The sequence below is a fragment of the Mytilinidion resinicola genome (genome assembly GCF_010093595.1).
Source record: "Mytilinidion resinicola strain CBS 304.34 unplaced genomic scaffold BDZ99scaffold_1, whole genome shotgun sequence".
NCBI lineage: Eukaryota > Fungi > Ascomycota > Dothideomycetes > Mytilinidiales > Mytilinidiaceae > Mytilinidion > Mytilinidion resinicola.
Genome location: NW_022985437.1, coordinates 1737422 through 1760752, shown reverse-complemented (window position 1 = coordinate 1760752; position 23331 = coordinate 1737422). Strand labels below are relative to the sequence as shown.

The 23331-nt window shown below is 54.3% G+C and overlaps 7 protein-coding genes across 7 annotated transcripts in view; 4 read left to right on the top strand and 3 right to left on the bottom strand.

Moving 5' to 3' along the window:
• Positions 1 to 53: 53 nt before the first annotated feature.
• BDZ99DRAFT_457139 (uncharacterized protein) lies at positions 54 to 1170 on the top strand. Its single transcript, XM_033718623.1, has 2 exons — positions 54 to 259; positions 390 to 1170. The coding sequence occupies exons 1-2, from the start codon at positions 156 to 158 to the stop codon at positions 676 to 678; spliced, it is 393 nt and encodes a 130-aa protein (XP_033584366.1). The 5' UTR covers positions 54 to 155; the 3' UTR covers positions 679 to 1170.
• Positions 1171 to 2517: 1347 nt separating this feature from the next.
• On the top strand, positions 2518 to 8168 carry BDZ99DRAFT_15183 (uncharacterized protein). The gene is made up of 3 exons (XM_033712787.1): positions 2518 to 4640; positions 4690 to 7306; positions 7364 to 8168. Exons 1-3 carry the CDS (start codon positions 2800 to 2802, stop codon positions 8000 to 8002), a joined length of 5097 nt encoding a protein of 1698 aa, XP_033584365.1. The 5' UTR covers positions 2518 to 2799; the 3' UTR covers positions 8003 to 8168.
• Positions 8169 to 8617: 449 nt separating this feature from the next.
• Positions 8618 to 11246, bottom strand: BDZ99DRAFT_405035 (uncharacterized protein; the record flags this gene model as incomplete). The annotated part of the gene is made up of 3 exons (XM_033716415.1): positions 8618 to 10208; positions 10264 to 10631; positions 10839 to 11246. 3 exons carry the CDS (start codon positions 11244 to 11246, stop codon positions 8672 to 8674), a joined length of 2313 nt encoding a protein of 770 aa, XP_033584364.1. The 3' UTR covers positions 8618 to 8671.
• A 2268-nt stretch (positions 11247 to 13514) lies between these two features.
• On the bottom strand, positions 13515 to 15106 carry BDZ99DRAFT_513643 (uncharacterized protein; the record flags this gene model as incomplete). Its single annotated transcript, XM_033724727.1, has 3 exons — positions 13515 to 14295; positions 14353 to 14840; positions 14963 to 15106. 3 exons carry the CDS (start codon positions 15104 to 15106, stop codon positions 13515 to 13517), a joined length of 1413 nt encoding a protein of 470 aa, XP_033584363.1.
• A 407-nt stretch (positions 15107 to 15513) lies between these two features.
• On the bottom strand, positions 15514 to 16582 carry BDZ99DRAFT_457135 (mitochondrial fission 1 protein). The gene is made up of 4 exons (XM_033718622.1): positions 16508 to 16582; positions 16439 to 16457; positions 16276 to 16369; positions 15514 to 16219 (listed from the first exon to the last, which is right to left on the bottom strand). Exons 1-4 carry the CDS (start codon positions 16524 to 16526, stop codon positions 15890 to 15892), a joined length of 462 nt encoding a protein of 153 aa, XP_033584362.1. The 5' UTR covers positions 16527 to 16582; the 3' UTR covers positions 15514 to 15889.
• Positions 16583 to 16727: 145 nt separating this feature from the next.
• BDZ99DRAFT_405028 (kinetochore protein-like protein spc24) lies at positions 16728 to 17987 on the top strand. Its single transcript, XM_033716414.1, has 3 exons — positions 16728 to 16862; positions 16913 to 17313; positions 17385 to 17987. The coding sequence occupies exons 1-3, from the start codon at positions 16836 to 16838 to the stop codon at positions 17557 to 17559; spliced, it is 603 nt and encodes a 200-aa protein (XP_033584361.1). The 5' UTR covers positions 16728 to 16835; the 3' UTR covers positions 17560 to 17987.
• A 1226-nt stretch (positions 17988 to 19213) lies between these two features.
• BDZ99DRAFT_493222 (uncharacterized protein) overlaps positions 19214 to 23331 on the top strand; it is a gene marked incomplete at both ends in the record, with an annotated part of 4367 nt that continues 249 nt past the window's right edge. The window contains 3 exons of the mRNA XM_033723217.1: positions 19214 to 19495; positions 19546 to 19606; positions 19835 to 23328. Coding sequence (XP_033584360.1) covers positions 19214 to 19495; positions 19546 to 19606; positions 19835 to 23328 — 3837 coding nt within the window. The remainder of the gene's footprint in view (positions 19496 to 19545; positions 19607 to 19834; positions 23329 to 23331) is intronic.

Here is a 23331-nt window from a genome sequence, read left to right as displayed (position 1 = left end):
TCTGGGAACGCCATGACTAATTAGGTAAGCTCGGTTCTCTAGCGTGCCAAGTCCTGGAACCTTCTTCACACCGAAATTTTCAACCTCATCTCCTCCATCTTCCCATCGCCAGAGGAGCCTTCTGTCCTCCCTCAACAACGCTTTGATGCGACTAAATGCATTGTGTGTTGCTATACATCGTTACTGGCATCATTTGGATTCGCCATAGCATCTCAATTAGTAGCCTAGCTTTCTGCAACCTGTTTGCAGACATCAATACGTAAGCCACCTATCGCTCTTCGTTTTGTTTGCGTCTTGTTCGTTGTTGTTGCTTCTTTATGTTTGTTCCCTTGATACGCTTGTCGCCTTTCCCGTCATAGTACACCTTGCTGACCCACTGCTCTTCACAGGGAACTTTGTCGCATTTTCTCATTGAATTCACGTTTCCTATGTTTCGTCAACGATTCACTGCGCGTGACAAGACTCGGAAAGAGAGCAAGCATCGTTCAATACCACTCTTTCAGACTGACCTCACAGCATAGAACAGTTTTTGAGCCTACGGAGATTCAGTCTGACTTCATTGCCAAGGCTTATATGTTCCCATTTGAAACATCACGGCATTATTCCCGGGGCAAAGACTGGTTTTCTAGCACAGCCGGGCTGTTCCCACATAAGAAACGGCATCTGGTAAAGGTTTGAGGATATGTGGGGCAATGCTGCAGATCTATTCAAGCATTGTCATCCTCATGCTTTGTCAGACTCCGTTTACCTTCACTAAACTGCCATTTACATGCCATCTACTCTTAGCTGATACTGTGACATACTTGAAACTCCTTTGCCAACACTCTGGCCCTTACCCCTTTCCTTCTGGATTGGACCATACCATGGTATAGGCCTATTTTGGTGCAAAGGAGAGGAAATCAGACCTACTACTCACCGCGGCATCCTGTCCTTCGGGCGTGGGTGCAGTGGTCCATCTTTTACGGTCTACATGCCACCTTCATGCATTTTCTGCAGCTGGCGATCTGATGTTAGCAATGCTGACAGGCATGCGGCACAGCTGCACGGCATAGGCGAAGGATGCCTTGACAGCCCATGGGGACCGATACCGTTTCAGGCTTATTCGATCTATCAGCTATATATAAACACAACTCCAAACCAATCTAAGCATTCCATCGTCTTTTCTCTCAGATCGAAGCTGCATCGACACCACTGCCCCACCACCGTACAAACGACAGAAAGTCTATATGCCGGATGAGCAGAAGATCGCTACCCATGAAATTTGCAAGCGGATTTTGCAGCCGGCTTGATCCGGCACGGCAAGCTTACTAGTTGGGCCAGATGTGCGGTCAGTTCTGCATGTTCCCCACGCCATGGTTGGCACAGGCACCAGCACCAGCAGCGTCGCCGGCGCGAGAGGCCGTGATGGCGGCCGCGTTGGTGTGGCCCCAAGAGTCGGGCGATCGCCGTTGAATGAATTGGTCGGGGTGGTGAGGGCGGCGTCAGCCACCGCGCAGGCATGCACCGCTCTCCTTGGTCGATGGCGTCTGGGGCGCACGCCACAATGGCCGGCCGCCGCGACGACGCTGGGCTCGTTATTGTGATTTGCACCCGTCGACAGGGCGGGCGTGTGGAGCTGCAGAATATCAGGACCGGTGGAGCCACTCTGCCCGCCCAACACGCACTCCACGACCCCGAGTCGGCGAGCGCATGGCGAGAGGACGGCTCACAGCAACGGGGACGGCGCCTGGGGCACCTGGAAGAAGACGGCACAGCAACGGACGGCGCATCGAGAGGCTGCAAGCAGCCATGCCCTCGCACCTGGGGGAGAGCACGGTGCCGTGTTTTCGCAGCCCCTGCCCCCGTTTTGGCGCCCCACGGCTGGGGCAAGCCACCTGCAGCATTCTCGCTGGTGCACGCCGGGGTCGCGCAACGCCTGGCGGCAGGCTTTTCCCAAGCCAGAGCTGCTCTTTGACGCTGTCGCTAGCCCCCCAAGTCCGCCCGCTTTAGTGACATCGTTGCATGTCGAGCCAGCTGCAGCAGGCCTGCACGGCCATCTCATATACATTCACCCTCACGGCCCTCGTCCGCTCCCCACCGCGCCTAGTACGCTTTGCTGGACACGCCAGCTCGAGCCCCAAGTCGACGTCGCTATCCGTGTGTCTCGTTGCCGTTTGGCAGGGCGCTCTCCAGTCGCGCCGCTGCGCCTCCGTCACCGCTGTGTGACCGTAGACGCCTGCTCCCGCTCCACGTAAAACCTCACTCATCCTCCATCGCTGCAAGTAGTGAGCCCTCGGCCTCGTCAGCTCGCGTCGCCTGAGAGCGTGCCTCACCGTTTCTCCCGCTGCACAGCTCCCGCCCAGCCGCCCCGGTTGCGTCAGACGGCACGCTGTCCACTCCCTTGCATCTACCTCGCATCCCGCGTGCTGTCCTCACCGGCCTCAATTCTGACACTCTGTCTTCTCCTCGCCCGCCTCACGCTTCGTGTCGCTCTCCAGAGCCTGGGGGTCGCTAATCGGACGGCCCGTTGCTGCTGCGACGCTGCACCCGTCTGCCACCCGCCTGCTGGGACCTCTTCTGCATCCTGGGATCCTGAACTGGTGACAAGCCGGTCTTGGGGCGCCTGGAGCCACCTGCCTTGGGCACAATAACCTGAAATGTCATGCACCGGCGACGGGAGACAACTTCGCAAAGGCATAGGCACCAGCCGGTCTCGGTGAAAGAGCCTTGTACGAGTTGGAGGCCCGTCCCCATTGTCCTGGGAGCCCTATTGATCCAGCCCTCTCATCTTGAAGCGTGCACTAGGCATCCCATTACACCATGACGATGGTCCGGCAATATCCACCCCTCCCTACACAGCAAACGCAGCTGTTCACATTTAACACGCCCGCTGTGCCTTACGACTCATTCCCCATCTCTCCGCGCTCCGCTGCACGCCGAAATGTCCCTGGTCACGAACAGTGGAGTGCTGGGCATGTTCGGATGCCCCAGCAGTATGCCCACCCCCTCCAGCGCATAAGTTCACACCCGCAATACACAGAACAGACGGACCAGGGTCAGGTGGAAGTGAAGCATCCGGAGCATATGCTTCGTCGGAAGACACCAAATGGGATCCTGGCAGCCTCGTACGACGGAACCTCAGTCGAGCAGACAGAAAGGCCACACGCATCCAAGCACGTTTTGCTACCCGTCACGGCTGACGAACCTACCCTCTTGAATTCAACAGTGTTTCCATATGGTCCGACACAGAATTTACCGATAAGGTCGCCTGCTTCAGCGTTCAATACCTACGGTCCAGTGAACCAAGACCCCCAGTCTGCCAATTGGGATGCTCGCAAGAACTCGTGGACGAACTCACAGAACACCTTGCCAAATTTTGACTCAATGCTAAATCAGCTGCCAGCGGACCAGGATCTTATGTATCGCTTCTATGGCCAGCAGTTTTGTGGTGCAATGGACCTTCAGTTGCACACGCAGTTAGCTCCAACAGTGTCTAATGATCAAGGCCCTTATGGACCTTACTGGTACGATGGAACATTTATTCCCTACAGGCCTGCCGCTATGCGTGATCCACGCTACTATCATCATCCCGCATCAAGTTGGAGCTCGGCGCATCAGCAAGGCTATCTCGGCAAAGGCATGGGAGATTGGCAAGTATTCAATCCTCCAGTACCGAATGTCAATCTCTTGCAACAAACTCCATTTCCGGGATCAACACCGGTACCGCCCGGAAATTCGTACAACATCGACGGTGCTACTCTGGACCACCCGCTGCCATATAGCTTACGAAATAGTGAACCAACACATCATTCTTATCACCATGGACGCAACCAAGGACCAGAATATCAGAACCTGAATCTCAATACTCAATTTAGACAGCGAGCATCACATACCCCGCTCGACGTCCACTCGTCACATTCATCTGGCCAAACAACACCAGTACCAGACCTCACACCTGTTTCTACGCCTATCTCCGAATTTGGACCTCATTCAAGCAATGCGCAGTTGCGGGAGAGGGTCTTCAACTGGGCTCACACGGTCTACATTGATCTCTTAAAGTATTTACAACAAACAAGGAGAGCCAGTGCCCAAAGTCGACACGCAAACGGGCAACCGCCTCGTCCAAACATCTATCCAAAACCTCCTCGCCAGCCTGGGGCTAATTTCTCCTCCTCAAATACTAACAACTCCGGCAAGACTTATGACAGGCGCATATCGAATCCTGGCACTTTGGCCCAAGCGGTCAGCGCCGAACGTGATGATCCAAACTTCCAGAATAGACAGAAGCGACCATCGCTATCTCACAGTCGCTCATCTTCTTTGTGGTCCCCAAGTCCGGCCGAGCAAAGGGATCCCGAAGCTCAACGGCGAGCCTCTTGGCAACAGCAAATGGCAAGTCCTGGCTTAATGCAACTACATGGCCAAATGAACGATTCTGCTCGCACGTTACGACGGACCTCAGGATCGATTACCGGACTACAACCCAACGTTTCTCCAAATGCTGCCGCAACTTCCGCTCTTGAGTCAATCACAAAACACTGTAGTGAAAGTTCTTGGAAATGGATAGACGGCATGCTTCTTGGGGGATGTTTAGCCTATGCACTTGGAGATTATCAGAAGGCCCTCGGATGGTATTCTCGAATACTTGATCTTGACGCGGAGTAAGTAAACCCCGACCGCTTCACTCGGACACTGCTGATCAATTGATAGCCATGTTGAAGCAATCTCTAATCTAGCCGCAACGCTACTCGCGCTCCAGCGAAAACAAGACGCCGAGCAGTATTGGATTCGCGCGGTCAAACTACGTCCTAGCTATTTCGAAGCTGTTGAACATCTGATTGGTCTTCTGTGCACAGATCATCGAGGGAAAGAGGCTGTACAGATTATCGAACACGTAGAGCGATCCTTGAAATACTTCAAGAGCAGGGAACTATCAAAGAACCTCGATGTTCAAAGTGAAAGGTCGACATCCATGAGCCACTCTCCAGCAATCTCCGAAGTCTCCGACAAACCAGTTTTTGAATTCTTCGATGGAGACGGCGAGACTGTTTTCAAGGATCTAGAAGAGTTACCTGGCTCAGATCAGCCTGGCTTTGGTTCAAGTGGATACGCTATTCCAGGATCTGACAACGGCCGAATCCTTGCGCTGGTTCACGCCAAAGGGAACATGCTATATGCCCTAGGTGACAATGTCGGCGCTGCGAAAGCCTTCGAAAGGGCCGTCTTGATCGCTACTGGTCGTCAAATGCAAGGCATCGAAGGTCTTATAAGACACATTCTCTCAGTCATTGGAGAGGGCGAAACAACCACTGACGGCCGGCGCATCCCTCCTTCTCATGATCCGATTCTACTCGGTCCTGAGCCTGCGTTGAAGACCTCACAGCTTTGCTTTCCTCCGCATGGACAGCTACCTGGCCTCGAATTTGTTTCTAGTGAAGGCATGGCTCGGAAAGCTGCAATATCAACTACCAGTAACTCGTTATTGTCCCTAGCCAAGATTTTCCAAGATGGGATGTCCACAAATTCACCGAAGTCATCCGCATACCAGACCTCATACAGTGTCCGAGAAATTCTAGCCCTGTACTACCTTTCTCTATCACTTCAACCAAGTCCTTCGACTGCCAACAACGTCGGAATACTGCTCTCCAGTGTGCAGCAGTCGGCACCTTCTAAGCACATGCCGGTTTCTGGTCCCATCCCCAAGCCTTACATACCCGGCCTGGTCCCGGGAAGTGGAATCGCACTGGCGTTGATGTATTACAACTACGGATTGCTTCTGGACTCGAAACACGCACATCTTTACACAAATCTCGGCAGCTTACTCAAAGATATCGGCCAGTTGGACGTTGCTATCAACATGTATGAGCAGGCTGTAGCATGTGACGCGAACTTCGACATTGCCCTTGCAAATCTGGCAAACGCTGTGAAGGACAAAGGTCGGATTAGCGATGCCATCACATACTACCGCCGCGCTGTGAACGTCAGTCCTGATTTTGCTGAGGCTGTGTGCGGCCTTGCGAACGCCTTGAATTCGGTCTGTGGTTGGGCAGGTAGAGGAGGTATTGCTTCGGAAAGTGGCACTCGAGACCGATGGCACGTGGATGATAAGGGCATGCTTCTTGACGCGAGACTTCCTGGTGCTTCGAGCTCTGGCTGGATCAAACGAGTCGTTGACCTAGTTGAGAAGCAACTGGGCGATGGAGAAAATTGGGGCCTGGGCGTCATCGACCAGCGCTTCGTGGAATCAATGGTCCGATCGCTGACTCTCATCGAAGGTGGTGTTTCGGACGTGAAAGAAAAGGAGAAGAACATGAAATCAAAGCTAGGCAGTTGGAGAGGCCAAAAATGGGAAGGCGCCAGGTTGGTACGCTCGGTTGAGCGTGTAATCAGAAGAATTGCATGGCAATGGTACCAGGACAAGTACATCAAGGGACTGCTACGGCCGTCTGCATCGTACAGGCGACCTCAGCTACCAGGAGCTTTGACGGTCCCGGCCGCTCCTACCGTCCTTCCTTTCCATACCTTCACCTGTCCGATGTCTGCGAAGCAGATACGCTTGATATCTCAAAGAAACGGTCTCCGGATATCCTGCTCCACACTAAAGGCTCCATGGCTACCACCGACAGTATTTGCTCCACCTCCACCTCCGAAACCCTACCTCAAGGTTGGGTACGTGTCGTCTGACTTCAACAACCACCCACTAGCACACCTCATGCAGTCGGTATTTGGACTTCATGATCCCTCCCGCGCTAAGGCATATTGTTACGCGACTACAGCAAGCGACGGCTCGGTTCATCGGCAGCAGATCGAGAAAGAGTCGCCAGTTTTTTACGATGCCAGCAATTGGTCAGCTGAGCGTCTCGTCAACCAGATCGTGCAGGACGGCATTCACATACTAATCAACCTGAATGGCTACACTCGTGGCGCGAGGAACGAAGTGTTCGCAGCTCGTCCAGCTCCCATTCAAATGTCCTTTATGGGTTTCGCCGGCACGCTAGGCGCAGAATGGTGTGATTACCTACTCGCAGACGACACAGCCGTCCCGCCAAGTACGCTGCGAAAGTGGCGTCGCAACATCGATATTGAAGATAATTTCGTCGATGATAACAGCGGAGGGACGGACGACGAGTGGGTCTATGGCGAGAACGTCATCTTCTGTCGCGACACATTCTTCTGCTGCGACCACAGACAGAGCGCGCCAGACTCGCAAGGCAAGCAGTTAGACTGGGAAGAAGAGCAAGTCAGACGATGGAAGATGCGCAAAGAACTCTTTCCAAATCTTCCCGACGATGCCATCATCCTGGGCAACTTCAACCAACTCTACAAGGTACGTTCCAATTATTCTTCCATCATCATGTACGATCTGCTAACACCTATCTATCAGATCGAACCCACCACCTTCCGTACTTGGCTCCGCATCCTTGCACGTCTCCCCAATGCCGTCCTCTGGCTCCTTCGGTTCCCCGACCTCGGGGAGACTAACCTCAAGCAAACCGCCCATGCCTGGGCCGGCCCTGAAGTCGCGTCCCGCGTTCTCTTCACCGACGTCGCCCAGAAGCACATGCACATCGCTCGCGCTCGCGTCTGCGACCTCTTCCTCGACACGCCAGAGTGCAATGCGCATACCACGGCCGCCGACGTGCTGTGGTCGGGCACACCCTTACTTACCCTCCCGCGCTACCGCTACAAGATGTGCAGCCGCATGGCCGCAAGTATCCTAAAAGGCGCTTTGCCAAGAAACGCGGCAGGAGTGCAAGCGGCACAGGATCTGATTGCGGGGAGCGAGGAGGAGTATGAAGAGGCGGCTGTTCGGTTGGGGAAGGAGTGTGTGTACGAGGGATATCGGGCGACAGGACGATTGGTGGCGTTACGCAAGTTACTGTATGAGAGTCGGTGGAGTAGCGCGTTGTTTGACACAAAGCGATGGGTAAGAGATCTAGAGGAGGCGTATGAGAGGGCGTGGGGCATGTGGGTCAGAGGCGAAGGTGGGGATATCTGGTTGGAGGGGAAACGGCCCTCATAGACGAGTGGGTGGGCGGGTAGATGTTGGATACAGAAGTTGATGTGCTTTTTGAGGATCTCTTAGATGGGGCTCTAGGGATTTAGAAGGAGCAATTAGGTCGCCGTCACCTTTCTTCCTCTTCTTTGGGGAGAAAGTCGGAGCCTGGCATTGGGTGGAGTTGCGGAGGAGTTCATTATTCTTATCTATCGCAGAGTTTGGTTCCTTGTCGTTCTGTCACGGTCATTTTGTGCGGCATCGCTAGCATACCATTTGGACTCTATCGAGGCGAAACGGAATTGGATTCTGAACAAAGTAATTGGACTTGATGCTTGTTGAGCATTCTTGAGGTCTCATTATAGTAACAAGACATAAGTTTGGGCACTCTCTGCGACTGCTTGGGGTACCCTAAGTGGCTCTAGAAAGTCCACATACGATATAAGGGTAAACGCAGTGGATACTAGACTACCTTGACTATTTGAAGATATGTGAGCTAAGGCATTCCTTACAGTGGTGTCGAGAGAGCAAGAGTGGAGCTGGAGCAGTGGTATATCCGTTTAGGGTCATGGCCTAGTACTGTACCGCTCCGTTAATATGCCATTTCCCACTTATTACTTATTCTATTGTTTCCTACTTGTTCTGCTATTTCCTACTGGTTCTACTATTTCCCATCCGTTCGACTCAGTTTCACCCCTATGGCTTCATAAACCCATCCCCTTTCCATTGATTTTCCGTCCTAATCGCAAGCGTCTTCAGCAACTCCTCCAGAGCCTTTGCATCACTCGCACCGGCACCCCTCTTCCCTAGTCTACTCCTACCCAGCGTCGTAGTAACCTCCCTCTTCTCCTTAGACCACGGCCACCAATTTGCCACACACTTCGACTTCCCCCACCCACCCCACTGCGCGTCCGCCGCTGCCTTCCAAATCGCCGTCGCATCAACCGTCATCTCGGGCGTATAATACAACCGACAATCCGCCTCCTCGTAGCGAAATTGCAACGGCGTCCCGCTGTCATCGCCCTCCCTCAGCCCATCTCGCACGTTGCACCCGGGGTCGCTCGCCCAAGACGTGCGGACAAACGGCCCCTCGGCGTTGTAATCAGTGCCCAGCACGCTATCTTCATACCGCTGTCTCTCCGCCGCGCTCGAAGCCCTAACCCCCAACTGCACGAACGCCTGAATGGTCTCCCAGTCGAGGTTATTCACGCCCTTGGTGCCGCCCACGGCCTGGATCGGGTGCGTGTTGGGGCGCCCGCCCATGGCGATGGCCTTGACGCCGCCCTGCTGCCGCATGAGCTCGGAGAAGATGCTGCACGTCGACGCGCAGTAGCCGTCGTAGACGATGACGATGTCCTCGGCTTTGAACGGCTGGGGGTTGTTGGAGGCGCTCGCGAGGGCGCCGTAGCCGGTGATGTCGATGCCGCCCGACATGAGGGTGATGAGGACGTCGGACAGGTTGTAGCGCGCGATGCCGGTGAAGTTGTCGCCGTTGTACACGCGGGGCGCGTACTTTTCGGGCCACGAGGTGAAGGGCTTGTAGTTGACGTCGAGGTCGCTTTCGTAGTCGAAGTAGGTCGACTGCATTTCCTGGACGTAGAATTGGATCGTGTCTAGGACTCGCGGAAATTGCGAGGCGGCGGCGCTGAAAGATTGGCCGATTAGGTCGGCGGCTTCGTGGGCGCGCCAGCGTGTCGCGCCGTAGGGGAGGTATGCGGGCCTGGGGAAGAGCTGTTTGAATAGGTCATAGGCTTGCAGCACACTGCCGCCGCCGTTGGCGGAAAGGTCGATGATTAGCTTCGTCTTGTTATCTGCGAGGGCTTGGGCGATGAAGTTCCGACTTGTGGCCTGGAAGGCGACGTTGTCGTCTATATCTCCGACGAAATTAGGTACAGAGAGGACCGCGATGCTGCTGTAGTCTGGCGAATCGATATAGTAGCCGTTGATGATGTTTGAGGGCCCGGCAATGACGGTGGGTGGGTAGCCAGCAGCCGATCCAGTAGCTGCTGCTGCGACTTTATCACCAGGAACAACGTGAAGGTTTACTTTCCCCTCGGTATTGGCGGTGCCTGCGTCGTAGTTGAAGAAGTTCTGCTGCAGCTTCTCCCCTGAATCAATACCATCTAAGTTGAACATGGGGTAGGCGATATTTTCGACAGTCTTGGAGGTTCCGTTGGCAAAAGTGTAGGTAGTATTCGCTCCAGGGTAAGCCCACCGACCTCTTCCACCTCCGCTATCATATACGTGTGAGCGAACTTGGACGTCACGTGTGTGTGAGTGAGCCATACCTAAAGGTGCCTGTGCCGGTGCCATAAGAGCCAACAGAGACCTGCGCAAGCTCGTAGAAGAGGTTGTTATAGAGGGCATCGCGGTCCTGAAGAATCCCCCATTGGCTCCAATTTTCGAGGAAAGTCGCAGCATCTTGGCCATCAATCTTGACAACGGCAGAGGGAGTATATGCCCCTGAAATAGTATTGAATTGCTGACCTAAAACATCGCCGTATACGAAAACCGCGGGTAACTTCACTCCGTCTTCAGAGACGGAAACTAATGGGAATTTCCGGTCGAAGTTGAAGAAATTTCCTACGGAATCCAGGACAATAGAGAAATGACCGTCGTGTGCTGATAGGATAAGTTTATACAGCGCAAGTCCAAACTACCAAGTAGTTAGCTACAACACTCGACCGTGACGCTTGAGGTAGCTCAAAGCCGTATAAGACAGGTCATGCCGGCTTTGATGACTGTTCAAAATGGTGAGCTTCCGATCCTTGGAATTGTGTTACACACAGACTAAGGACGAAGTACTGTATAGGATGTATCTCTAGAGCTAGTTTCATTAACTCGAAAAAGAAAAAGCACTCACGTCATACTCGCCAAAGAAAGCCCCACTATCAATCTGTGCCTCAATTTTGTCTAATCCGGCCAGAATGTCCACGGGCTGCTGGATCTTTTGCACATACTCGGCGGGTGGGTTCTTCAGGAAGACTATGTTTGTCTGCCAATTGATGTAGGGCCGTATCTCCCCCATGAGCCTCTTGGCAGCGGTCACGTTGAGTGGCACGCTTTTGAGGCATTCGTAGGCCAGCTGTGCAGGGACTGTACCATCTTTGTTGCTCGGAGCATAGTGGGCTGAGGAGACGGCGGCGCATGGTGCTGTACTGCTGGTAGTGGTCCGATTAGTGGTGGTAGGAGTAGCGCGAGGGTGTAGGATTGGGTTGGCGGAAGTGACGGATAGGAGCCCAATCAAGGCGAAGAGAGGGGTATACCGCATGGCGAATGCGGTGGAGAAGGATAATGAAAGCGTAAGAAGACGGGACGGAGAGGCAAAGAACTCGACACGCAGCTATAAAGAGAGGTGTTGATGAGCTATAGAGAGAGACGGCCACGCCCAGCACGTCAGACAAGCACGGGAGGGTCTGCAGCATGATAAATTGCTTAAACAGCAGAACAGGAATATCGTGAATAAGGCTTCTCGTTATGCCTAACTAACGCGCGCAGCCATCTGATGGAGAAAAAAGTGCAATTACCTCGTGGACGCCCGCTTTCGTAGGCCGGGTGATTATATAAGGGACCTTGCATGCACCAAACAGCGGGCTTGAATAGACGCATGGCGGTTCTGCAGGATTTGAGTGCATGAATAGTGTAATCCTAGCGTGCTTGGTGGTTCTCGTCGAAGTGAGGTGCTGTCAACGGTGTCTGACGCCGTCACCCCGGCCAACACTACAGCGCCACCAGATTTCAACGTCCGTTCCAACTCAACACTCTTAGGGTTCTCGCTAGGTACCAATCGAGCGCCTGCGCCTGGTTCAAACACAGAGCGCCCAATATTACGACCCTATATTCACCCTAGCCTCACATATTAGCCCGCAGCTCCCGGTCTTAGGGAGATAAAAAGTTCCACACACGATCATACCACCTGATCACCATGCCGCCTTACCTATACCCTTGAGAAGCCTTTCGCCTAGGATTTGGCTCCTACAATATCTTTCTAATTGCCCCCATGATGGCGGTGGTCAGAGACAGCATCGTGTTCTGGGTGTCGCTATTCACAGGACTCTAGAGCACTGGTTTGGTCCTGGGCTTTGCTGGATAAGCCGTCCATGATGCCGTATGTACGGGATGGACTGATTTAGACGAGGGGCGAACCCCTAGAGTGCCGTCAGTACGACAGCACGTTTCTTTCTAAAGAGATTACAGGTAATGATTGAGTCGATGGGGCCTGCGACACTTATTCTCAAAGCCTTCGTCGTAGAGCACACACTCTCTCCTTCTGAATTAAAAGTGTTCGCATACAAGGAGACCTTGAAGCACCCTCGGGCTGAGCGGCTTGCCACTGTTCAGAATCTGGCTTTTGGATTGATAACTAGTTATCATGTGATCATGCTTAGTCATGTATTAGTCACAGCCAGAATTGCCGAGTATATCAGCACATGCGTCCTTCTCTTTGACGGGGCGAGAAGGTTGTCGTACCTGGGTGGCATCAACAACTCCCGAACTAAGGACCAATGTGGTGAATCTAAACCTTTAGTGGCATGGTTCTATGGGATTGGTGGTAGGACCAGCATCACGGTCACCGGCACCACTCTTTACAGTCGTACGATGGAGACCACCACCTAAAGCTCGTCCGTGCAACCACAGCCATAGAGCGTCGCCGTAGATCGCATAGAGAGCCTCTGAATGCTCATCTACATATGGCGAGGAAATTGATCATCGTCACTTCTCAACAAACACACCACATGTGTGCTCCACCAGGTCAATTTGAAGACGCCATTACCCTGTGAAGTGGGTCAGAAAAAGGGGAGGCTGATATATCCAATGCATGAGTCGAGGCACGTGCTAGTCACGGTAGAAATACGTGCTTAATAACGGTCTGGGTGTCTCTGAACAGGTACTCGAAAGATGGCAGTACAGTGCCTTGCCATAACTGATAGGAGCCGGGGGCAGCGGATACACTGCTGACGCTGTCTAGGGTAGCCTCACGAGTTTACTAGTTGTCCAAAGTGCCGAACTTCCCTATTACCAAGAATGCTGAAAACACTATGAGGGTCCTCATGCAGCGTCAAATGAGTGTACGGATATCTATGACAAGGCATTATATTAGAGCGTCTTGTGAAATTTAGGTAGATGAGATGAGATGAAGAGTAAATAGAATAAGCGTTGACCGCATCAATCTATACACATTTCCAAAATACCAACCGCAGAACTCCAGCCATCACAGCCCATGATCACTTCTATGTGATTCAATTCGATCCGCTCAAGAGCCGTCATTCGTGTACACACATCCCCAGAGACCAACAAAGAATAGAAAAGGGTTGTTCCACTGACATAGAAAAGGGCCTCCAAGGAGCTCTGACAGCTGAACCAGACCAAAACGCCACTAAATGCAGGGAAAGGGTATACATGATGCACGGTCGAGTTGATGCCTTCACAGCTAGCCATTACTGTGCCTCGACCTGCGAGCAGCCAGTTTTCGTCGGATACTATTTCTTCCTAGCCAACAAAGTGAAGGTCAGCAGAGAGCAAGTAAGACTGGCGGACATCATCGGGGTTGGCCAAACAAACCCCTCCGAATACGGTCGCCCAGCCCACCGCCACTTGCGTCTCCATCCGAGTGTACCGAATGAGGGCTTGGTTGACGCTCCGAACTTGACCGCTGGTCTTGTTGTGCATGCAACCGACTCTGCTCAGGTGTTTCTGGGACAATGAACGGGTTTTCTTCCGTGCCGGCACCGAAGGTTCCTGGCATCTGCTGGCGGGAGGGAGTCGCAGGTGCGCCGTTGGAACCGCTGGATGCATCCGCGGTGTTCGTCGAACTGTTAGCACTCTCGCCGGCCTTGTCGTGATCCATAATGCCTTTGCGGCAGTGCGGACACGTATCGTGTTCGCCTAACCACATGGCCACGCATGGTTGATGGAACCAGTGGTGGCAGGGCAGCTGAGCGACCTCTTCACCAACAGTGACTTCGTCCATACAGATGCTGCATTCAGCCCGTCCGTCAGGCCCGAGGTCTTCAATGGTAATTATCTTTTTGGGGAGGGAGCCGATAGCCTCGGGAGTAGCAGGTCCTGGAGCATTACTAGTGTTTTGCTCCATTAGTTGCGAGATTATGCGATCGAGGGCTTCTTGTGAATAGACGAAATCACCAGGAGCTGCCATTCCTGGATTCATCAATTGTGCGAATATAGCGGCGAGGGGGTTTATCTGCGGTTGGCCGGGAAATTGTCCAGGTTGTCCGGGAGGTTGTCCAGGTTGTCCACTGGGAGGGTGGGTGTGGCCTGGTGGACCGCCCATGGCGGCGCCGAGAAGGTGCTCCACTAGTCTATCAACCGTGTTAGCAAGGACAATTTCACAGATGATCACAATATGAAGAACTAACCCGTTCAACTCGTCTCCACTGGGGTCCAGATGTGCACCCCGATGTGTGCCATCTGGGCCATGGAGCCGTACAGTACGTTGATACGTAAAGCGGTTTCCACCCGGCAGTGTGCCAGAGAACCGATCATTTGGTCCCTGGCCTGGAGAAGGAGATCCGCTGGGTTGTTCACTAGGGGGTTGTTCACTAGGAGGTTGTTGTCCAAGCCCTCCCACTAAATTTTGCAGCATCGTGGCGAAGGTTCCCAAGACTGGATTATGGAGATCATGGTCGTGGGGGTCAGCTCGGCGTTGGCTGAGGTTGTCTCGAAATATGACGCCCTGGACAGCGAAAGTGTTTGGGCCAGTGCTCCAGTGTAGTTGATTGATATCATCCTCGTCTGGGTCTGGAGCATCCCAAGGGTGGTGGTGGTGAAAGGCGCCTAGTGGGGGTGGGCCGTCGTCGTCGGAATCTGCCATGGCGGCAACTCTAGGATCGTGATTTTCCTCGATCTAGGACATGATGTTAGCTCAGCTCTCAAACACTTGATTCCAGCGAGTTTGGGGTTCTCGGTCGCCGTCGACGCATGCAGTGGCGGGCGGCGGTGCGAAGTCAGCATCTCCGGAGAACTTACAATTTCGGTGAAATCAGAATGGCACTCGGGGCAGGATAGCCCGTGTTCGTCCCTGTACCATTCGTTTTCGCATTCGTGGCAGAAGACCATGTCGCGCGCCGTTGTCTGTGGCTGTTGCGCTGGCTGCTGAAGGGGTGGATCCATGTTGGGCGGGGCCGAGGAGAGAGGCAAGGAGTGGAAGGTTGGAGAGCAGAGGAGAGTCGCTGCTCGCAGAAGGTTGCGGAAGTTTGCTGTGGTCGTAGCAAAGCTACGTGCTCATCAGATCCTCACGAGACGTGGGTGATGTGTGATGATGGGTCAGAGGCAGCTCGGGTGTGAGCCTTGTCATGCGCCTCTCGCAGTGACCGGTGCGATGGCCCGACAGCTGAGTTGCACGGAGGGAGGGGCGGAGCAGGTGGAAGGCAGAGCGTAGAAATAGGCGTCGAGTAGGAGGCCGTCGAGGTGTAGGGGCGAAGTAGTGTTGATGCGAACGCGCTGCCGGTGACGTTGTGCTAGATAATCGACCTGACAGGGATCGCCGAGCCGGTGCAGCCAACTGCGCGGGAACGAGAGGGAGGGTCCGGTGAGGGTGCACCTGGACGGGACAAGACGCTCGCTGCACAGCTGTGTTAATTACACTAGCACCTAGCAAATCCGCCTGATTGTTCGGGTGCGTTGTTGTACGTCTGTTCGACTCGCTGCCACCAAAGCCTTCTCTGGCTTTCCATGCTCTTCTTTGCTATTCTGACGCCCCGCATGGGTAGTTCATTGGATCCGAGACAACCGCAAAACACCATTGGAGCGTCCTGGGCGCAGAGACGCACGCGCTTGAAAGGTTAAAGATGTCCATATTCTACATGCGATTTCTCGGCCTAGGGAAAGCCGCCGATACGCCGAATGCACCACCAACGCTCGTCACTCATCCCCCATTATACACAGCGTGTTACCCTATCGCCTTCTGCTTCCCTTGAATAGCATGCTTCCCACGATACCCGCCGCCACAGCCAGACCTCCAACAATCGCCACCCCGACAAGGCCCTCCTTCGCCACCTTGTCGTCGATCAGCCCTTTCAGACTTCCCGCCTGCAGGTTCGCGGGCTCGAGGTCGATCAATAGCTCGTTGTATTTCCTCGCCTCGGCGTAGTTGCCGAGCTTGTAGTTTCCGAGGGCGAGGTAGTAGAGGCACTCCCTCCGGCGCTCGGGGGAGTTGCGGAAGATTTCTGAGAGCAGGCGAACGCCTTCTTGTTGCTCCTGGCGGTTGTTTGATTTTATGAGGCCCTGTGGCGGTGAATGTGAGCTTGTTGTGCCTTCAGTGGATTCGATGGGGCGCATACCCAGGCGTAGTTGAATTTCGTTTGCAAGCCCACGTACTCGCCCTCCTTCTCGTACTGTGCGCGGAGGACTTGGAGTTCTTCGGGTTTGAGAGGACTGGGAACATGTTAGACTTGGATCAAGCTCTATTGCTGCGCAGTGAAATCGCAAATGCCGGATTCGTACCTTTCCGCATCAGCGGCATCTGGCGAGGCGTTAGCTTTGTCGCTGCTATTGTGAAGGCACAGTACTCACAGGGCAGAGAGGGCGCCATGAATGGTGTATTAGGAGTACGGAGAGGGTGAACGTAATCTCGGAGCAGGTCTGGTGGTGCCTTTCGCCGCTGCGCAAGCCGTGATCTCGTGAATTTTTGTGACGTACGCCGGACGCCAGTCGTCGTTGCCCTGGAAAGCCGCCGTTGGTCCAAGCGCCCATAAATCAAAACATGCGGGCAACTGCTCAACACCACGCCGCTATCTCGACTTCACCACATCTGCTCAGCCCTGCCGCCACCCCACTGCAATAGTTGCAAACGCTCTGACACTGCAATTCCGTTCTACCCTCCTTTTCAAACTCTGCCATCATGCTCCTCGACGAAGACCCCGCCACGGTACATTTCTCTGTTTACACTGCGAAAGCACAACCGCTAACACTCCCCAGCTCATCGCCTCGTGCGCCGCGAACTTCAACATTGGACCTGACCGATCGTCTCTTCACCGTATCAATGACTCTCTGAGCACACTGCATGCCTGTCGCCAGGCCCAACTCGACGGCCTCCAATCCACACTGCAGAAGCTGTCGCGACAACAACAAACACTGTCCTCGACGCACTCCCTGACCCTCAGCTCCCACAACCCCACCAATCACGCATCAGAAATCCTGCGACTAGACACGGAGAAGTTCAAGGTGGCAAAACAGGCATCTGATCTCGAGATTGAAGGCGAGCGAATGGCCGCAGAGCTGGCTAGACTTGAGGAAACGCTTGGGGATCTGGATGATGCGGGTATCGAAGAAGGTGCAGAGGCTGCACGAGGGTCATCGGAAGATGAGACGCAAAAACTGTAGGTTTCCCAGTCTGCGAAATTGCTGCAGTTGTGAAACTTGTAGAAGTGTACTAACAGCTTCGTTATAGGCTCAAGTTGAAGCTCTACCGCATGCTCAACATCGACATCGAGGCAGAACCTGCGACGGGAATCTTCAACAAGGTCATCATACGGCAGAACTCCAAGGGAGACTCGCATATCATCGACATCGACCCGAAGTTCTCGCGGAATTTCTACTCGAACTACCTATGGGGAAGGCTGTAAGGGGCTATGCACATTGGTGGAGACGTGATGCGATTGGAGGGCTAACGGTGTTATTATTGGGAATGTCTGGCTTCCCGCATGGTTCGCAGGACGCATGCAGAGTGGCTTGGGTGTTTCGATGCGGAGTTAGGATGGGGAGGTTGAGATTGGACGAATGGTACCTGGCGTTCTGGGGCTTTTGATTGAGCACCAAGGATGCCCATAACTATATTTGTTACAACGAAGTATCTGGACCAACGTCTGCGCACAACTGCTCGCCATTACCATGGTTGTCTAGCATATTATGAGAAGCCCTAGCATACTAGGCTGCTCGAAACCACAAATATGCAGGCTCGAATTTTCTCGTCACTAGATTAGACCACCCTTTGACAGTGCCTTGCCATAGATATCCGTACACTTTCCTTCCACTGTTGGTGGAACTCCAACAGACTGATAGAAAGCGATGGCAGTGGATACGCTTCCAATTTACTTCCTACTGACACACCTACTGACGCACCTACTGACGCACACACTGACGCTGTCTGGAGTAGAGTTTACTAGTTGTCCAAGACGCCGAAGTTTTCCCTCATTCATAATACTGAAAATAGTATGAAGCTCCTCACACAGCAGTAAACGAGTGTACGGATTGCTATGGTGAGGCATTGTAGCCAAGAAGGTGTGTTTGAATGGCATACCGATGTTCGAACAGCTTGCCTTCCTAGCGGATTGACAGGTACCCCTTGCAGATGGAGCATGTGGAGTCCATCTAGAACGGTGGTACAGAGAGTGCTACTCCAGCCACAAATTCAACGTCCAGCCGTCTCTAGAAACTGTGACTTCTTTGTACCAGCCTGTAAACTTCTACTGTATATTGCACACGACCCTACCGTCGCATTGCACCTCTTCGGAGCCGTTTCTTCAAAGCATGCCGTGGTGTCTTGTCATCTGCAGGGTTCACGCAAATTCTTCGACCAACGCACACCATGCTCGTCCCGGACGCTGCGGCAGAGCCAACGCATCCACTGATTGCCACGCGTGCGTCAAACGTGGGGCGGCGGCAAGAAGATGAAGGCCTCATGGTCGGGTCCACGGAGAGTCACTGTGGTGCCGACCGCCAGCTCGCCTGGCTCCAGCTCCGTCTGGCGCTCTTCAGCGTTGCAAGCAGTCCCTTGAAGCCGCCACCGGGCGGGCCGACTGAAACAGCGGGATGGCCCTGGTGCCTGCAGGTCGAGGTGAGGCTGTGGGAGCTTAATTCGAGGCCCACCGTGCCACCCACGCCGTGTGTCTCTGAGATATATCCAGGGGGTCCCGCACCCCTGCCCGGCTCAAACACAGGGCGCCCTGGTGCATGAACACGTCGAAGCTATGCACACCGTCACTGCCTTTAAACGCGGCCCTCGCGCCCGCCTGCTGGCGGGCATTGGCTGCGCTCTCCGTCTTTCTGCTCTCGCACGCGACGGGAGTGCCACTACGTGCTGCTCGCTGATTGGGAGCCCGCGGCACGCTGCGCTGTGCTTGGGAATAAAGAGGATTGTTCAAGAGCCGGTGCCCTCGAAGTCATTGAAAAGCTCGCTAGTCGCCCGGTGCTTGATTCAGGAATTCACCAGTAGCAGCTGTTCGCCATGCCGTCGTTTTCGCGTAGCCGCCCGAGTTATGAGTAGGTGCCTCCTCTCCCATGGCAGTGCGCTCCGCCTCCACCGCCCTTTCACCTTGGCCCCGACTGACAGCGTGCGCAAGGTCCTCCTCGTCGGCGCGAGAGCGGCAGATCATCGCCGACATCAACGAGGGCTCGCAGAAGGCGCAACGGAAGCTGTTGGGCCACAAGCGAGAGAAGAGCAATCACACGATCGTCCCGGTCACCGTGCTCCCCGAGGACGAAGGAACTTCCTCTCCTCGCAAGGGCCGCGCCTCCACCTCCTCCAACAGACCTAAACTCCCCAAACGATCGAGCAGCATGGTACGTCTGCATCCTTTCCATCTCCTCCTTGTTCGTGCTAACCATGCCAGCGTCGCGCCTACAACTATTTTTTCGGTGGCCCGCCACCACCTGAAGCTTCTGCCCAGCCAGGTCAGTTTTTTGCCATCATACCTTCGCATCTACGCTGCGGAGCATTGGGCTGCATCATGAAGCTCTACTTGGACATGCTGAGAGCTTCAATCGTCCTTGTTGTTACTGTCGACGTTCGGACGAGCTCCGAGGCTGCCGTTTACACTTTGTAAACAAGAGCCAAGTTTCCATCAACAGCTTCTCGATCCAGCTACTATGCCTCAACACATCCTATATACCATCCAACAGCTCTTACTAATAACATCCAAGAAACCACACCAACCTCGGGCACACCTACCACCGCCCCTCCCGACACACCTACCTCCGAACCCTCTGATGGCGCCACGGCGTCCAAGGGACAAGCAGAGGAGCCCGCCGAGGCACCCGCCCCGCCCGTCAATGAAAACGACCCTCCTGCTGTCGCAGTCGAGAAGCTGAATAACCAGAACGCGAGGCTACAGCAGGAGCTTGACGAGGCGAAGGAGACCATCGACGCCCAGAATGAGGATATCCAGAACTTCGAGAAGGAGTCTGATGTCCTTCGGAGGGACTATGAGGAGAAGGAGGCTGCCCTCATCCAAGAAAAGAAGGTACTAGAAGATCACATGGTGGGAGTCGTCGTCCAGCAGGTCAAAGAGGCCAAAGAGTCGGAGCGTAATGCTGTGAGGGCTCAATGCGGTGAGGAGCATTCGGCTAACGTGCGGTCTCTTAAGGTATCCTATGATCAGGCTCTCGAGTCGATTACGAAGTCTCGCGACGCCGTCTCGGCGGAGCTCTCTTCGGTCCGCTCGGAACTGGATGCGAAGGGATCCCAACTCACGGAGCTCGAGCAGAAGCTAGCTGAGCTTGATGCTGCGAAGAAAGCCAGTGACGAAACCGTCGAGAAGCTGGCAAGTGAGCTGGAGGCAGAGAGGCAAGCTGGCAACAGCCATGTCGAGCTGCTTGCCGCTCACAAGCAAGAGTCAGAGAAGGTACTCGGTGAAGCTCAGGCTGCACATGACAGTACCAGATCTACTCTTGAGGCTAAAATTTCTGAAATCCAGGCCAAACTCGACGCTACCGCCGCTGAGGCCGAAAGGATTACCGCAGATCATGCTGCCTTCCAAGAAAGTTCAAAGAGAGAGCTCGATGAAGCCGTCCAGTCCAGAGAATCGCTTTCTGGGCAGGTGGAAGAACTCACCGGCCAACTTGACGGCGCCCGAGAATCAAAACTCCAGCTAGCTACAGTCACCGCAGAGCACGACAAGAAGGCCGAGAAGATTGCGGAACTCGAGGCCGCCCTTGCCGCCAAGACCGAGGAACTCAACGCCGCCAACTCCAACGTCGAGAAAGTTACCGGTGAACACAAGTCTACGCAAGCAGAACTTGAGGCTGCTCTTGCAGCCCATGATTCTACCAAGGTCGAACTGGAGAAGGCCAAGGAGGATGCCGTCTCCGCTGTCAAAGGAGACCTCGAGAAGGCCACGGCAGAACATGAGACCACCAAATCTGAACTTGCAGACGCCATCACCGCACATGAAGCTACCAAAGCTGATCTTGCGAAAGCCAATTCGGACTACGACGCTACCAAGGCAGCTCACGAAGAAGCTCTTGCTAAACTCACATCGGAACACGATAGCACCAAGGATGAGCTTGCACAGGCTCTTGCAAAGGGGACCGATAACGAAGCCCTCATTGCCGAGCACACCAAGGCCCTTGAGCAAGCAACTGCTGAGCACGAGGCAACCAAAGGCGATCTCGCTAAAGCTACTTCGGATCACGAATCTACGAAAGCAGAACTCGGGAAGGCAAGCAGCGACCATGAGGCTGCCGAGGCTGCCCTCGAGAGCGCTAAAACCGACTTCGACGTTCGTGTTGCAGAATGGGAAGAGAAGCTCAAGGATGCCGACAGCAAGTACGAGAGGGCTACTGCGGATCTTGCTGCTAAAGAGGAGGAACTGACTGCCGCCCACGCCGACCTTGAAACCACGAAGGCCAAGATCACAGAGCTCGAAGAGGCTTTGAAGGCCGCTGAAGGCGCTAACGCTGATCACGAGCAGCTGACTGTCAAGATCTCGGAGCTTGAACTTGCACACAAGAGTGCACAGGAAGAAATCGAGAGCACCATAGCTAAGCTTGCGGCCGCTGAAGAGGCTGCTAAGGAGGTAGATGCTGCAAAGGCTAAGGCTGATGAGCTCGCCGCTAAAGTTTCCGAGCTTGAAGAAGCACAGAAGACAGCCCAGACAGATCTCGAGAGCACCAAGACCCAGCTTGCAGCCGCAGAGGAGGCAGCCAAGGTTGCTGAAACTGACAAAGCAAAGATCGAGGAACTGAATGCCAAGATCACCGAGACCGAAACTGCACGGAAGAGCGCTCAAGAGGAGGTTGAGAGCACCAAAGCCCAACTTGCAACCGCAGAGGAGGCAGTCAAGGCTGCCGAAGCTGACAAAGCAAAGGCCGAAGAACTAAGCACCAGGATCACCGAGATTGAAGCTGCACAGAAGAGTGCTCAAGAGGAGGTTGAGAGCACTAAGGCCCAACTTGCAACCGCAGAGGAGGCAGTCAAGGCTGCCGAAGCTGACAAAGCAAAGGCCGAAGAATTAAGCACCAAGATCACCGAGATTGAAGCTGCACAGAAGAGTGCCCAAGAGGAGGTCGAGAGCACCAAGGCCCAACTAGCTACTGCGGAGGAAGCCCTGAAGGCCGCGGAAGGGGAGAAAGCTAAAGCAGAAGAACTCGCGGCCAAGGCTACTGAGCTTGAGGCCGCCCATGCTGCCACCAAGGAGGAACTTGAGAAGTCTCAGTCAGAGCATGAGACGACCAAGACCCAAGTCGGTACCCTGGAGAAGTCACTGAAAGAAGCCGAAGACGCCAAGACCGAACAGTCAGCTTCAAGCGAGGAAGCTCTCAAGGCTGCCGAAGCCAACCACGCGGAAACTAAGGCTACCCTTACCAAGGCCCAAGAGGATGCTGCTGCTGCCGACGCAAAGGTCAAGGAACTCGAGACTGCCCAGGAAGAACTGACCAAGAATTTGGCCGCTGCAGAGGACTCTGTCAGCGAGAAGGCTGAGCTTGAGAAGAAGCTGGCCGCTTCCGAAGAGTCTGCAAAGGAGGCTCAGACGAAACTCGAAGCAGCCGAGAAGGAGGCCGCCCGCGTTGCTGGCTTGGAAACCGACCTCGAGGCTGCCAAGACCGCTGAAGCTGAAGCCAAGAAGACCGTCGACTCTCTGCAAGCTGAGCACAAAGATTTGGAAGCTAAGCTCGAAGAGGCCAAGGAGCAGGCTTCCAAAGATGAATCCGAACTTAAGGAAGCTAAGGAGCAAGCTACCAAGGCTGAAGCCACGCTCCAGGAAGCCAAAGAGCAAGCTACTAAGGCTGAAGCCGAACTCCAGGAAGCCAAAGAGCAAGCTGCTAAGGCTGAAACCGAACTGAAGGAGGCTAAGGAGCAGGCTACCAAGACCGAATCCGAGCTCGAGGAGGCCAAGGAACAGGCTGCGAAGACCGAATCCGAGCTCAAGGAGGCCAAGGAGCAGACTGCGAAGACTGAGTCCGAACTCGAGGCAGCGAAGAAGGCAAACGCCGAAGCGGCCAAGGAACTTGAGGCAGCATTGAAAGAGTCAAAGACACCCGCACCAGTCGAGGAAGAAGCGAAGGCCGAGCCAAAGGTCAACGGCGCTGCTCCTGTTGAAGAGGCCGAACCCGTTAAAGAGGAAGCCGAGCCCGTTAAAGAGGAAGCCGAGCCCGTTAAAGAGGAAGCCGAGCCCGTT

What these genes read in the sequence shown, in the direction of transcription:
- BDZ99DRAFT_457139 (XM_033718623.1), top strand. Translation starts at nt 156, where the DNA reads ATGCATTGTGTGTTGCTATACATCGTTACTGGCATCATTTGGATTCGC. An exon ending in CTGTTTGCAGACATCAATAC is followed by an intron (nt 260 to 389) that starts GTAAGCCACCTA and finishes TGCTCTTCACAG; the next exon opens with GGAACTTTGTCGCATTTTCT.
- BDZ99DRAFT_15183 (XM_033712787.1), top strand. Translation starts at nt 2,800, where the DNA reads ATGACGATGGTCCGGCAATATCCACCCCTCCCTACACAGCAAACGCAG. An exon ending in ATACTTGATCTTGACGCGGA is followed by an intron (nt 4,641 to 4,689) that starts GTAAGTAAACCC and finishes ATCAATTGATAG; the next exon opens with CCATGTTGAAGCAATCTCTA. An exon ending in ACTTCAACCAACTCTACAAG is followed by an intron (nt 7,307 to 7,363) that starts GTACGTTCCAAT and finishes CCTATCTATCAG; the next exon opens with ATCGAACCCACCACCTTCCG.
- BDZ99DRAFT_457135 (XM_033718622.1), bottom strand. An exon ending in CGAAATTCAACTACGCCTGG is followed by an intron (nt 16,220 to 16,275) that starts GTATGCGCCCCA and finishes TCACCGCCACAG; the next exon opens with GGCCTCATAAAATCAAACAA.
- BDZ99DRAFT_405028 (XM_033716414.1), top strand. Translation starts at nt 16,836, where the DNA reads ATGCTCCTCGACGAAGACCCCGCCACG. An exon ending in TCGACGAAGACCCCGCCACG is followed by an intron (nt 16,863 to 16,912) that starts GTACATTTCTCT and finishes AACACTCCCCAG; the next exon opens with CTCATCGCCTCGTGCGCCGC. An exon ending in GAAGATGAGACGCAAAAACT is followed by an intron (nt 17,314 to 17,384) that starts GTAGGTTTCCCA and finishes GCTTCGTTATAG; the next exon opens with GCTCAAGTTGAAGCTCTACC.